At 38.1% G+C, this 15,129-nt stretch overlaps 1 protein-coding gene across 1 annotated transcript in view; it reads left to right on the plus strand.

Annotated features, from left to right (window-relative positions):
- ctdp1 (CTD (carboxy-terminal domain, RNA polymerase II, polypeptide A) phosphatase, subunit 1) overlaps window positions 1–12,455 on the plus strand; it is a 95,739-nt gene extending 83,284 nt beyond the window's left edge. The window contains exon 14 of the mRNA XM_042012605.1: window positions 10,120–12,455. Coding sequence (XP_041868539.1) covers window positions 10,120–10,312 — 193 coding nt within the window. The 3' untranslated portion in view covers window positions 10,313–12,455. The remainder of the gene's footprint in view (window positions 1–10,119) is intronic.
- The last annotated feature ends 2,674 nt before the right edge of the window (window positions 12,456–15,129 follow it).

Raw genomic sequence — 15,129 nt, forward strand, 5'->3', positions numbered from 1 at the left:
TTTTTACCATAAAATAAACACATCATTTCTACCCTCGCCCTTTCCAGTAATTATATCCAAGTGATAAAGTAAACAGAAAACAAATCTGAGGAGTGATCTGAAACCAGTGTGCTTGGCGGCCATATTAGCAATCACACTCTGTGCTAAAAACAAACAAAAAAAGCCCAATAGGTAATCGATACCATTCTAGTAATTAAATTCAGTAGTAGCCTGGAAAGATGGAACCTGTGTGAAAACAGCCTTGATGATTAAAGTTGCATGAGACAGACTTTCCTATTAGTGCTTTATGAGCCACATGATGAATATAAAAAAAGAAATTGGAGAAAAAAGTATAGTTGTGTGTAGCAGAACCAAAATAGCTGCCTTTTTTTGGGGAAAGAAATTAAGATAAAGGGCTAATACCATACCTACCCAGGTGCAGTTAAACACAGTGAGACATTGTCATGCATAATAAGCTGATATTTTGCTTTGAGGAGCTTGTAAAGAATCCAGTCATGAATTTCTTCCCATTTACCTTTGCTAAGATATCCCTTTAGATTTTTTCCTCTGATGCAAAAATGAGGATTTTTTGTTCCAAATAAAACAAATCAAACATGTCAAAGTTTGTCATTTTAGTCCCAAATTCCTCCTTTGTGCCTCCACAGATGGTGTTTGTGTTCTGAGCAACAATAGAGGAAGGAGCAACACATTTTTCCATTACATCACTCAGAGAGCCGGTTTTTATTCCAGTTAAAGCAGACAACTAACAGAGATGTCTCAAAGCTAACACGACTGAACGGATAGAGCTGCAGCTACATGTACTAAAAAGCAAATGTCATCTTTTTGTTTTGTCTTTCTTGCTGCTGCGAGTGAAAGAGGAAATTCAGACAGAGATCTGCTTTGTTGATTGACAGCTGCCTCGGCGCATGCTGAATTTCTCTGCTGTGAGCATCTTTTCTAAAACCCTTGTCACTATGTATTTTTCACAAGTGGGGCTTAAAAGCATCAGGCCTCAAGAATAACTTTCGGTTTACTGGATTTCTATGAGTGGATTTCAATGCTGCATTGTTTATTAATGTGATTTAAGCAAAACTTTACAATTCCCTTCTAAACCCATACGATGTATATAAAAACTGCTGCTCATCAGCTCTCTGCATGTGGAGCTGGGGAATACACAGGAGCAGGGCTGTATCTATGGCACACGCTTTAAATGAAATTTGAGGAATGGGGAGCAAAATGATAGCAGCATTGCTGAGTGTTCTGCGTCCTGCCGTCATTACGCTGCATCTCCAGTGAGTTCAGACTGCAGAAGCCTTTTAGGTGTAGGACGAGAATGGATTGAAGGGGGAGGAATGATAGATCAATCTTTTAATGAGAATGTGTGGTTTGCTTTCCAATGATGAGAAAATCCAAGCATTTCTTTTAGAAATCTCATATCAAGCATTTATTTCACTCTTAAATTTTCACCTTCTCTTATTCTAGAAACAAAGCTTTAATCTATTAGACCATAATTTCAGCTGAATGACTGAACCTGCAACTTGAGAGCTCTGGGTCTGTTAATCTGACTGTTGTCCATCATATGTTCACTGCAGTGAAATCCATTTTTTATGCAACATTTAATCATTACTTTGGTCCACATTCCTTACAAATATTAGACTTCATGTTGTTCATCCTAGTCACTACTTATGGTGCAACCAGGAGAAACCCAGCTTATAATTTTTGTTTTGTTTTTTAGGCTGTCGGTTGCACAAGTTCTCCAAACAGTAGACATGCTTCATAAAACCTCATACCATGAACAAAAAGAACATTAGTAACTATATTATAGAAGATATTGATTCAGTAGTTAATAGTTTTTATAAACCTGTCCTGTACACCATCCCTGTCATAGTCAAGTCTTTTGTTTATTTGTGTTCAGAGCAAGCAGCAACCTCCGCCTGTCAAATGTGAAACCTATGAAGAACTGCAAAAAATTGCAGTTCACCCCTCATCCACTAGGGGCTGGTTCCAAAACAGAGCAAATCCCCATAGACTCCCATGTTAAAAAGACCAACTTCACAGCAGAAATAAACATGTTTAAAGCCTGGTACAACAAACATTTTAAGATTAATAGGTCAAGTTTACCTTCATGATAACTGTGAGGGGGGTGAATTTTTTTCCAACTCATCCCTTTGGATTTTATTCTTGAAATTCGGCACTATTAGGGGTGTGTCTTTTTGATTGACAGGTATCCAATATCCGCGGAAAGAAGGGAGAGTGCAGCACAACCGTGGTTTTTAGCCGGCTAACAGTGTGCCTTAGCTTTAGCCCGACTACCTCCGTTAGCCAGGTTAGCTACCGTTAGCTCGGGGTAAGCTCGGTTAGCTCTTAGCTCGGAGTTTGATGGTTATCAATCATCCACCCCCACCTTCACAGTCCCCCTCTCAGCTCGACCTCTTTGCCCATTTTTGGATTTTCCTGGACTAACTTGACACTGCCAAGATGGCGACGGTGGGAACCACCCAACGAGCTTCACTTTTGCTCTTCAGAAACCTACAGGTGACGTCACGGAGGCTCCATCCATCTTTTATACACAGTCTATGGTTCAGAGCCCATATCTTCTGTCAGGATACAGATCCACCACGTCAGTTGTCACCTTGACAAAGATTTTCTACTAAAACCTTGACTGAAATACTTAAGGCAAGGCAGTTTATTTGTATAGCACATTTCATGTACAGGACAATTCAAAGTGCTTTAGATAAAACAAAGGCATTGCAGATACTTAAATACATCTCTTTTGTATGACACACTTATTAGATGCCTAAATTCTCACCGTGTTTTGTCCTTTGGATTGAAGCAGTGGCAGACATTGTATGGTTGAAGCTGAGGGTCCTACATTTCCCAGCTTCCTGCTGGAGGTACATGCTAATGCTTCACTTAAGGACAGCCTGTGAGGCCCCTACCCTGATGTGAGCCTACACTCACACCAAAAATCTGATCATTACTTGATTTCTGGAGTCATCAGATAAATCGAGTGATCATGTAGACAGCATAATCTGATTTCCTTTCTATCCAAATCATGGTAGTTATCTGATTATGAGAAATTTGATTAACACACTTAGATTTTTCCTCAGTACTATAGTTCAACAAACTACTCCAAAAACATTCTGATTATGGACTGGAAAATTTTTCAAATAACTCATTTCAGAAGTGCACGTAGACGCATCAGATTAGATTATTACAATTATCTGATTACTCCCACTTATCCGATTTTAAAAAACAGGTTCAGTGACGGCCAGCTGAGCAATTCTGGCCGTGACACCAAGCATATAATGAGATACGGAGCACCAACACAGCTGTCTTTGTCAATTTTATTCTTAGCAAAGAAATCCATCTGTCATACAGAGACAAATAAGCAAGCTGTGTAGAGGAGGAAAAGATGCAACATTCATCTCCCCAACTATGCTTATATTCCTGGCAGAAGTCGGGGAAAGAGAGAAAGATGGGTTACTCTGACCTAACTTGAGGAAAACAACTCTGACAAAGAAAAACTGCTCGACCAAAGAGCCGGTGCAGCCATAACAGTGGGACTCCAGCACCGCAGATGTTCATTCAAATGAAAAGAAAATAACACATTTTAATCACAGCCTTCATGCCTGTCAGGTCTCCAGCTTTTCATCTGAGTTAATTCCCTCGGGATAAGTTTAATATACTGTATAGAAGTCTTTCTTAATGAACTTTGTTCAACAAAATCAAGCAGATTTAGTCTCAGCCCTAAAAGTTTAGTTAATTATTTAGTTCATTACTTCCTCCTTCTGTCTTTTGTGCTGTTTCCTCCTCTTGTTCCCTTGTTTTGCTGTTTTCTGCTTCCTCTCTCATCCAGCCCACCCCCTTCCACATGCAGAGAACAAATCTGAAAGAAGCATTTGAAGTCTTTTTTTTTTTTCTTTCATTGGGATGCCTTGGGTAGAGTTTGTAGTCTTGGCCCTAAATAAGAGCTCGTCTCTTTATCAGCGAGGATAGCAACTGTGCCCTTTCTATGAAGTCATTCCAAGTGTAGCCCTTCTGAACGCTTCCCTGGGCCACGTTTATGCTGTCTGGATTGAAGCACCCAGTCACATAAATTTGCATCTCGACTTGGGGCAGACACATTTTTTCTGGGCTTGTATTAGTCATTTTGTGTCCCTCATGTATCTGTAATGATGCATTGAGGCTAGTGAAGCTGCAGGCTGTTTGTTTACCAGCAGGCACTCTGTAGTATGTCCTCCTGATACCCTTAATGCAATCGTACTCACACAATGCATTGACATGATAACATCTCAGAGTAACGACTTTAACATCTGTGCATGTAATAACAGGCACATTATTACCTTTTGCACCCTCCGAATTGAAATTATAGCATTTATGGGGGGAAGACACATTGCTAACAAATGTAATTTCCAAAAACCATCTGGAGAGACTTTAAAATGGAAGATTGCTCCCAAAAATGAAAAAAGCAATAGATTTGGTCTGTCTTCTATCCAAATATAGCCCAAACAGTTGCATAAATATCAGTAATTCCACCTTTACTGCTTCCAACAAACAGTATAAAGTATTCTCCCAGCACTTAGGCTTAGGCTCAATGAAAGATGTATTTTCATCTGAAACAATCCAGCACCTCACAGCACGGTGCAAGATACTGGCAGGAAAAGAATACATGGAACACCATGAACAGTTATTTTAACTGTTAATTTTTTACAGCTATTTTATGTCTAATTATATAACTTTCCTTGCACATATCAGTCAGAAGTTTCTCCTAAGCACTTTACAGTTCATTGCGAGCAACTTTTTCTTAAAGCAGTTAATAACTGATGGGGCTTTTACAGATTCATCTTCAAATTTACCGGCCAATAATCCAGAGATCCAGTAATGTAGGAATTGAAAATTAAAGATGTACGTCCAAAGATCTGATCACCTGAACACCCAGCATCGTGTGAAACTTTCAAGAATTAATAATGAGGGAGCTTTCAATCACCAAGCACACCTCCTTCTCAAAGTCTTTCTTTCTGCCTCTCAAGCTGACAGGCGTTCACATTCATCTTCACCTCTCATGAGTTTTTAAACAGCCCCTCCTTTTAGTGCCAGACTCAAGTCTCAACTTTTCCACATGATTTACTTAAAATCAAGACTGCACTACTTTAGTGGTGCATTTTCATGATATTTTTATGTTCAAAACCAATTTAAAACATTTAAAACTTACCAATCTACCAAAAGAATGGCAAATTTTCTGAACTTATCATGTCAACCAGTTCTAGTTCCATTTCTCATATAAGACAACTTTTTGCAGAAGCATTTCACTACTGAAGAAGTCTAAATACACCCTGGACCACAAGTCACTCAACATTCTCTACTATTTATTAGTTACACCATTTTTAAATGACTTGGCAGAGGTTTCAGCAATACTTATAAATATATCATTACTATTTATTCTACAAAAAAGAAGAAATTAATGTCTCAGACATTGGAAACTGATAGAGTTGGAAGAAACATCACGAAAGGAAAAAACCCTTGAAGGAATGTACCACTGACAGATAGTTGCAGTGGTGGATATAAACAAGTTCTACCAACGGCTAGAGAGGGCTGAACTGAACTGAACTGAACACAGAGACGCTAAACATGGCAGCACAGGAGCAAGCCTGGAGTACCATGGCAATCGAGGTCCAGATCTACCACACCAGGCAGGTCCCCAGGTGCAAGCTGAACAGAGGCCCTGCCTGAAACAATCCAGCACCTCACAGCAGGGTGCAAGATACTGGCAGGAAAAGAATACATGGCCATAACCACGTAGCCACCATAGTGTACAGAAACATCTTGCAGAAAATGGACTGGACACCCCTAGGTCACAGTGGGAAACACCTCCCAAGGTGGTGGAGAAGAAGAGGCCTAAGATCCTGTGTGGGACTTCCAGATAGAGACCGACAAAAAGGTGATGGCCAACCAACCGGACATTGTGATCATGGATAAGCAGCAAAGGAAAGGCAAAGGGATCAATGTAGCCATCCCCAATGATGGAAATATCAGAAAAAACAGAACACGAGAAACTGGAGAAATAACAAGGACTCAAGGAAGAACTGGAGAAAGCCTGGAAGAAGAAGCAACAGTAGTACCAGTGATCTTCAGAGCACTGGGGGCAGTTTATCATGGCAAGCTCACCCAGTACATGCAAATAAATCCGCCTTTCATAAACTCCATTAAAGAGTGCAAAACATACATTGGCATACATAAAAACTACATAACCAACAGAAAACATGTTCATTTTTATGTCCAAAATAGCAGCAGTACCAGTGTCCTCAGGATGCTTTATGTGTATTTAGTGCATCCTGAATAGATGTAAAACTCTACTAAAATAGCTTCTAGTGTAAGAAAAACATTATCAAGGAGATGAATAGCCTCGGGATGTGTGCTTCTCTAAAATCTGGTTGTTTTTGTTTTAAAATAATATATTTTTTCAGAGGGGAATGAATAACAAGGCTGCTGGCTGGATGGAAAATCTTTTAAAATCTGCAAGCCTTATTTTTGTTGAACACCAGTTTTATAAATTAATGCTGAAGGGGTTCTTTGATACTGTACCAACCACCTCATTGTTTCCCATCCTCTCTCCTCTGTTGCGTGATAAAAACAGCACCAAACCTGGCTGGATGCAGCTGTCTAATGGTCTTTTATGGACTGAGTCAGGTCACCTGTTCCATATGTTGTTGATGCTCAAGGGAAGGTGGGTTTCTTGGCTCCTGTGAAAATCCACAACTGTTTTATTTTAATGAAGCTAAGCTCCACGTTGTTGAAGTTGCATCGATCCACCAGCAATAAAACTCCCCTCTGCAAGTAATTTCATCATTCCCAGAGATTAAACTCACTACTGTTGTGTTGGCATCAAAACTGGGAATGTGAAACTCTCTCTAAAGTACCTTTGTACTGTATGTAAATGACTGTTCTCAGTATTATTGGTTTAAATTTGCATAAACCTTAAAATGAATATCTAAATGAAAGTTAGGCCAGAAGTTATGGATCACTCTATCTGTAGCATGTTAGATAAAATGCATAAAATATAAATAAACTAGAAAAAAACAAAATCTTTCCTTTGTGGCAATGTAGATTAGCTGCAGAAATGACATAAAAAAGGATTATATGGGAAACATGTTTACCCTCTGACATGACTTATCGTGGTGAAAGTGTCTCCTGTGTTTGTTTGAGGGTGTGTGTGTGTGCGTGCTTTGGTTTGATAGCTGAGGATTTAGATTGGATGTAATGATGCAAAGCAAAAAGCAGCGGGGATCTCACCCCCACCACCAGCACCCTGCTGTCTCCACTGTTAATATTTGGAAACAGGAGTAGGATTGTGGGGAATGGTTGTGGGTAACATCTTCAGCCATCTCAGGTAGCAACAACTGTATGCTCGTACATTTGTAATCGCCCACTATATTCACATTGTTGCCAAACTGATAATAAATTGGTAAAATTCTCTCACTGCTGCAGCTCTTCCTCCATATTGTGCTTCTGAAAATTAAACTTCAATGTGGAGGATCAGGGTTGTTTGGTTTTTTTTTTCACAACCCTCTCCCTCCCACACATACACCACATGGTCTGCAGAGGTCCACCATAACTGGCATGTCACAAAAGCTTTGTGATGATATTAGCCGATATCTGACCTTTAATGAACACACAGTTGGAGCCTCGCTGTTGTGGGAGGTTAGTGAGGTTGTCTGACAGCAGCATGGTTTAATGAGAGGGGTCCTCACGACAGAGCCGGTGTCTCAATAACTATGAAAACCTTCTACACACCTTATTAGCATCACACTAAAAAGCCACTCTACAGAGGATGACATGAAGAAGCTGAAATGTAATGGAAGGGATGGCATGTTTTCATCTATATCCAAGAATTCTTTAGCCACATGGAAATCTTTTCTTGTCTCTTTTTTGTCTCCTCAACTGTTTAAGCTTAATTCTTATCCATGTCTTCCTTGCTAGTAGCACGAGGCAAGACAGTCTTTGACTTAGTTTTAAAATGTGTTTATACAACTTAATAAGTTGTACGTTATAGCTAGTTAGCTTAGCTAAATCTGTGTAAGACTTTTTTTTTATTTGACAAGAATCTTATTTCAAGACATTAAGTTTTTTAATTGGAGCGTTTTATATAGTAAATGTTTGAGAGATTTTGTATTGTCAGTGAAATCCAAATATTAATAAACAGCTATCCATGTTTAGCCCGTGAAGCTAAGCTAGAGATGCTAGGCTAAACATGGCAAGCTGGACTGCGAAAAACTGCTACACTTAGACTTAAAAGAAAACAAAACATGTAACTGTAAAGCTTATAAATAGTCAGATTTTTACTTGTTTCACTTTCAAGCAAAGCCGATATCAGACCTTTTCACCTTATTTTTAGCATCATGTTAACAATGCTCTGCAGATTATGTCATGGAGAAGCTGGAGTGTAGTGGAATGGATGGGATGTTTTCAGCCATGTGAAAGAATGGATTTTTATTCTATTCTCGTTTTTTTCTCTCTCAACTAATTTAGCTTTCTTGTTTTACACTTGCTAGTAGCAAGAGGCAAGACAGTGTTTGACTCAGTTTTAACATGTGTCTACACCAAAAACAACTAAACTATGTTTCAATTAGCTTAGCTAAATCTGTGTATGCTTGAGTAAAAGCGGGTACACACTACAGGATAATCGGTTTTCCTGTGGTGTGGGGTGTGTTTTTGTCTGATCTGATCCGCTCGGAAGGAGAGATCGTAAATAATGAACATTTAATATTTGTGACTAGAATATACTATAACAGAATTCAGCTAATGTTAACACAGCTAACCACAAATTATCCAATACGTTTTATTTTTTCCCCCTAACATTTGTATTAGAGGTCACTCAGCTATGATGTTGGCTTCTTAACTAACATGTTAGCTTCTTTTTAAATATAAATGCATATTTTGGGCAGAGCCAGAAAAATTGCTCTATTCTTCAACTTCTTCACCTATAAGCTAATGTTATTAGACTATGCTACATGCTTATTGTAAGAAATTGATCTTCTCACTCTGAAAGAGCTAATTTAACAGAATATAGTCTATTTTGTTTGGTACCAATAGCTGGGTGTACATTTTCAAGTAAAGCAAGCCTTAACAAAACTACACAAAAGGAATCTGACACATTTCTACATGGCAGGTTTGGAGTAAATGAACGAGTGTCACGTGAAGGTAGTCGTATAGGACCATGTTTATTGTAGTTTTATTCAGTAAAGGAAGTAATTTTTTCACTGAACAACAACTGCAGTGGAAATCCACAAGATATTTATGGAACTAGTTCTTCAGTATCTACTTAAATCTCTACGATCATTTTGCCAACACAAATGCAGTTCAGTTATTTCTATTCTACCTACTGCTAACCAAGTCTTTCTGAAACCTCAGGCAGCCACATGATCAGTTTTTAGCCGAAAATTCAAGCATTTTTTCCTAATTTCTTAAAGTGAATGACATGGATGTGAAATTAAACATCTCACTAAGAAGGAAAGCTAATTAAATCAAATCATACCAGAACAACTGGGCTTGTTTTTACTGTCATTTCCATCATGGGACTCTTAACATTTTTATTTATTTTTTTTATAAATATTTTTTTTCTCCTTCCTTAAAGTGGGAATTGTCTCTTCCCTTTCCCTGTGCTCCTCCTGACAGTAGTTACCTCCCTCTGCATATCCATTTGGTCCATCTCATCATTATCCTATATTGTACTGAACCCCATATCCCCACCATGGAGGGTCTTTTGCAATTTCAGCAGCTCTTCAGGCTTGTGTGTGTGTGTCAGCTTCATGCTTAGCTGGTCATTGATGGTGCAGTGCACACAGTCTCTAAGGACAACAATATTTTGTAATTTGCATGTCTGATTCTCAAGGATGTTAACTGTGCTGAACATGCAGTTGAGTAGATGTTTTTTTTTCCTGTAGTGCTGTCTGTTCACATTCTATCACCACAAATGGTGTTTTACTGGTGGTTGTCCTTTTCCATGTGAAATTTCCTTATCAGTTTTAGAAGACCCAGACATGTTTGTTTCCCTTTATTCAGCATCTTTAAAGCAGTGTAGCCCAGGGGATTGATGGCTTTTAATTTCTCCTCCTTAATCATCTTTTATAATTTGCCCAGGGGCCACAAACGGAAGCACGATGAAGCTCGAGAGGAAGAAGAGGTCAGCAGGGATGATGTGGATAACAAGCAGGAAGGAGAAGAGTCATCCGATGAGTCCTCCAAAGACACCAACGAGGAGGAGGAAGGCAGCAGTTCGGAGGCAGATGAGATGGCTGCAGCCTTGGAGGCCGAGCTAAATGACTTCATGTGACAAGAAAGCCGAAGAAGCACGATCACTAGAAAGGGACCACATAAACCCAAGCCCCGTCGACCTTAAAAGTGGTACCTAAAGTTATTTTTCTGCTTTGTAACCTGTAACTAGGGTGTGTGAGCCATGAATGTGCGTTGTAATGAAAACTGAATGTCCTGTACAGAAATTGCTGTATAAATAAAGGCTTAGATTTTTGTAGCACTGGTATTTAGCCTTTTTGGCATAAACCCTTTGATGTTAACATTTTATTGTAAGATAAACTATAGGAGACATGAAATTTGATACACTTCATTTTTCTATTTCAATTTTTATATTGAGGAAAAGATAAATGTTGATGAACATCAGCTGTAAATTTTTTGATCATTGTACTTGCCAAAGAGTTTGAAATAAGTTTGCCAAGGTGTGCAACTTCATTTTTTACTCTTCCAGTTTTATTTTTCATTTTTTGTTTCCTTAACAGGTTTTAGATGAATTAATTCAACCAGCGGATTTAGACGTTTGAATGTGTTTCTTCCTCCTTGTGTTTGTACATCTCACAAAGCTTTGTTGTATGAAGGTAAGCTCCTCAGTTTTGTGTCATAAACTGAACCCAAATTCACTTTTTCCTCATGCAGCTCAGTTCTCCGCCCTCTCTAATACACTGGAGCTTGTTTCGGAGCACATTTTAAGACTTCTATGCTAAACTAAACTCTGGAGGTGCTGCTCAAAACTACCACGTGAGCTAATATAACTCAGTCTGGCTGAAACGCTCTATATTCATGTAACTTAACTGTTTATATGAAACAGAAGTTGTGTATTAACCCAAAGTTTCCCTAAAAGACAAGTGCAAATAAAGAAAAGGACAGTGGTGTTGGAAAAATAGAGGATAATGCTTATTTTAAGCATTCTGATTCTGCAATTATTAGTGATATTTGTTTTAAAAGAAACCTATTTCTGCTCTAGTGTGCCCCTTGCAGTTTGTTTGCTGATTTTTCGTATCTAATTGGGTTTTTTTTTAGGAACAATGGAAATTAAAGTCTTGTTGCACTTTCAGCCACTGCATAGTTCAGACTTGAAATTAAAACCACCTGCCAAAATTTTCTCATCAAATATTGAAAGAAAAATATTTGTTGGAACTTTTGTTTTATGAAGTTTGATAGTGCGGAAGTCTGTTATTTCAGACCTATTACAAACTCAAAACACAAACAGTGGCATGAACTCAATCTTTGCATGCAATGTACAGTATAGCTTTACAATATAAAAATATGTATATTGATTAAAAGTCTTTCCACAGGAAGTGATAAACTAAAATCTGAGCTCCTACACTGAGCAGAGAGCGCTCCAGCACCTCAGCTGGGTTTGCATAAACCAGCCTCACTGCTGAATTTAACCACATTGTGTGCACTTTAGCAGCATTTTATGTTGCAGGATGCAATGATGCAAAGTCGGGGTGTGTGGCTAACAGCATATATTTGCCCCTGGTTAGGAGTCAAACCTGCAGCTTTCAGTCTCAATCCTCACCAGTGATCTTCCATTTTCTGAATTTAAGCAACAAAACTAAATAAAAATGTTCTATGAAGCAGAGGGCTGATGTCTGATCAGACCTGCGTTCAGTTACTGTTCAACCATCAAGCTGGTTTCACCCAGAAAACATGAGTTTTTTGTTTGTTTCCTTTTATAGTGACTGCCATCGTTTTTTGTGTGGTTGTGGTTTTATCAGTGAGTTTCAAACTAATGACATGTAAAGTATTTGTAAAGTCTATTTCCTACTTGACCCAGAGAAAAAAATACTTTCATCAAATAAAAATGTTTTTTACGTAACATGATGCAGTTTACTGATTGGAATGATGAGATTTTAAATATGAACATAGTTGTGCATTTGTACGCCAGTGATTTGATTTTGCTGCCTTATCGTCGTAGGGTTTTAATTGTAAAGTCGTAACGTGTGTGACACTGATGGACTTTGACCGTTCTGTTTCATGTGGCTGCTCAGGTTTACATGTGTGGCAGGTTTGTTGTAATTTTTGTAATTATAACAAACAGCCTTCTTCTCCCTGTTTTCAGCTCGCAGTTCTATTTGTTTCTGTTATGTTTCATTTGTGAACCATAAAAGCCAAACTTTTCCTTTTTAAATCCCGTTTTATTGGAAATTGGTGCAAATTGTTGGGGCATGGCTATGCCTGGGGGGCTCCTCTGGGAATAGAAAGACATCTGTGATAGGACTCTATCATCTTGTCATTCAGTCAGGGTAATAGGCCTTCAGGTAGATTATAAAGGACACGGCAGTGTAAATCACAGTCATAAAGTCTATTAAAAGCACAAGTCTGCCAGCTCTGTTATAGAGCTCAGTGTGTTTTTTTTCCCCAGTCAGAGTGGTTGATCTGCTGACTTCTAACACCAAACAAACTGCAAAAAATGGAGAGCTATTTACTCTGCGGTAAAGGTCAGTATTTTCCTTCACTGTAAATTTCCAGAGCCACCATATTCAGTTTTATTCTTTCTCCACATCAGAATGTCAATTAGGTCTATTTTGCAGTTTCCAGAGCTAGTTTAAAAGTTGATTTTACAACAGTTTTACAGAATCAGTGAAGGTTCATGACTTAAGATGCAACAAGAGTGACCTCACAACTCAAGTGTGGCCAAATGACCGGCAGGTTAGAACCAAATATTTGAAGACAAGGTAATTACTACAGAAGACTTCTGAGTCATTGTCAACTCTGATGTCTGGTCAGTGGTTTTTAGAGAAACCTAAATGTCAATGTTTAGAAAATCTAAAGATTGTAAATATAATCTTCTAGAACTGGTTAATAATATATTAAACACCTGCATTGGACATGTAGGCTAAATTGAAACTGAATATGGCAGAAACAAAACAAAAGAATCTAAGAAGTTAGTACAACTGATTGTGTTTTCGTTGTTAGTTTGAATTTCAGAGAATGACATAAAAATGGTAAAGATTGATGTAACCTGGTGTTTTCACAGATTTACCCAAATTCACCAAAGGCAGCTCAACTACATGACCACCACCTTGTCCATTTAGAGTTGTATTAGTGAGAAATGTCTCACTATTCTGATTGTGATTCAGTATCTAAAATCTTTCATTTGCCCCTATCAGACTGTGGAGCACTGATGTAACTTATTGTGGATTTCTCCATCTTGAGTCATAGTGTATCTCCAAACGTGAAACTGGGTGAAAAAAATAGGAAAGCTCAGATCAAAGGTTGTCCAAAGCTGTCAGCCTTTTGAGTAGCAAAGTGCAGACATGAACCAGCTGTCAGAGGACAGTATTTAGGGCAGTGGGGAGAAGTGGAGGAGGCTGTAAATCACTGAGGGTATACAGTACTAAGTGACTAAACAGGACTGATGACTCTGATCTTACTAAGGTATTACAGCATACTTCAGCTATTGCTTCAGTCTAATAAATAACTGTGGCTTATAAAACATTTAATACAGTCGGTTTAAGAACATTATTCATAATAGTGGAGATTACAAACACCACAGTAAATCCCATCTTTGCTTTTCCACTGAGTTTCATCAGCTCTTGCAGCTATAGACGTACTCCATTTTTATTATTACTGAGCACAGCCTGCATAATACTTCAGCCGTGTAATCCTTCAAAATCTCTGAAGTGGTTTTATTGGGAAAGATCCATAGCATGAAAATCAATCATCCCCAGTGTAAGTTAGCAAGATAGATAACAGCCTGATCTAAAAGCTGCCTAAAGATTAGTGATAAATCAAGTCAGAAGTGTGATTTGACCACTTTAAGGCAATCTCACATTGAAAGATGCTGTATGCTCCACTTTACGTCTCCGTTAGGGAATGAAAACACACTTTTAAAACAGGTCAGCAAGTCAGGGACACTTTTTTAAATAAATGAACTTAAATGAGCTTATAAATGTAGAGCTGATGATTACTGGGTCAGGACAACATTCAGCTGTGTGGTGCTAACCAAAGGCATCTCAGAATTACTGTCATACTGTCGTCTTCAGAGCAAAACCTGAAGGTTATTCAGGAAGAAAAAAGTTAATTAAATACTATCCACTTACTTTCCCTGTGTGCAAGGGTAAAAAACAACATACCCACACATAAACATGTGCTATAAAATGTATATACAGCAAGATTTAGGAGTTTATTAGCTTAACTTAGCATAGGTTCTGCAGCATTTAGACTTTGGTGTGCTGCTTTTGTTTAAAGATAACACACTTATCAACACATTGTATCATCACAAAAATGTTAAGTTTTTAATAAGCTAGAACCAACATTAACACACACAAAGGGAAAGCTAATAAGGATAAGAAAACCTTTATTAGTCCTTCAGTGGGGAAATTGCAATCTTCACTATTGATGGTGTCAACAAAATGTCAAAGCTAGCTAAACTAAGCTAATAAAATTATGCTTCAGCTTGTATTGATTGTTTGAGTGGTATTGATCTTTCCATTGACATCTAGTTCAAACATGAATCAGAAACTTTTTTGTCACTGAGTCTTAAACAAAAAAAAAAACAACACTTCACAAAAACAATTTCCTCACTTTGTGATTGGGTCTAGACTACAGTAACATTTGTGTTGGGTTAGAAATCATGTGTTGAACCAAAACATTCTTTCACAAAAATGCCATTAGCTTTAATCATTTGCCATTTGGTATAGCTGCAGTGGTTACAAGTAAGTACAAGTACAATACAATACAATACAATATGATAAAACTGTCACTTCCTGGTTTTCTTTTAAGTGAGTTGGGTTGCGAATCAAAAATACATGCTTTTTACAAGGCAACATTGATCGCCATTGCTGACATTTTCACACCTTACATACAGTTTCTTTCACAACTACTAGAAAC

Source organism: Melanotaenia boesemani, chromosome 17, assembly GCF_017639745.1.
Source record: "Melanotaenia boesemani isolate fMelBoe1 chromosome 17, fMelBoe1.pri, whole genome shotgun sequence".
Lineage (NCBI taxonomy): Eukaryota > Metazoa > Chordata > Actinopteri > Atheriniformes > Melanotaeniidae > Melanotaenia > Melanotaenia boesemani.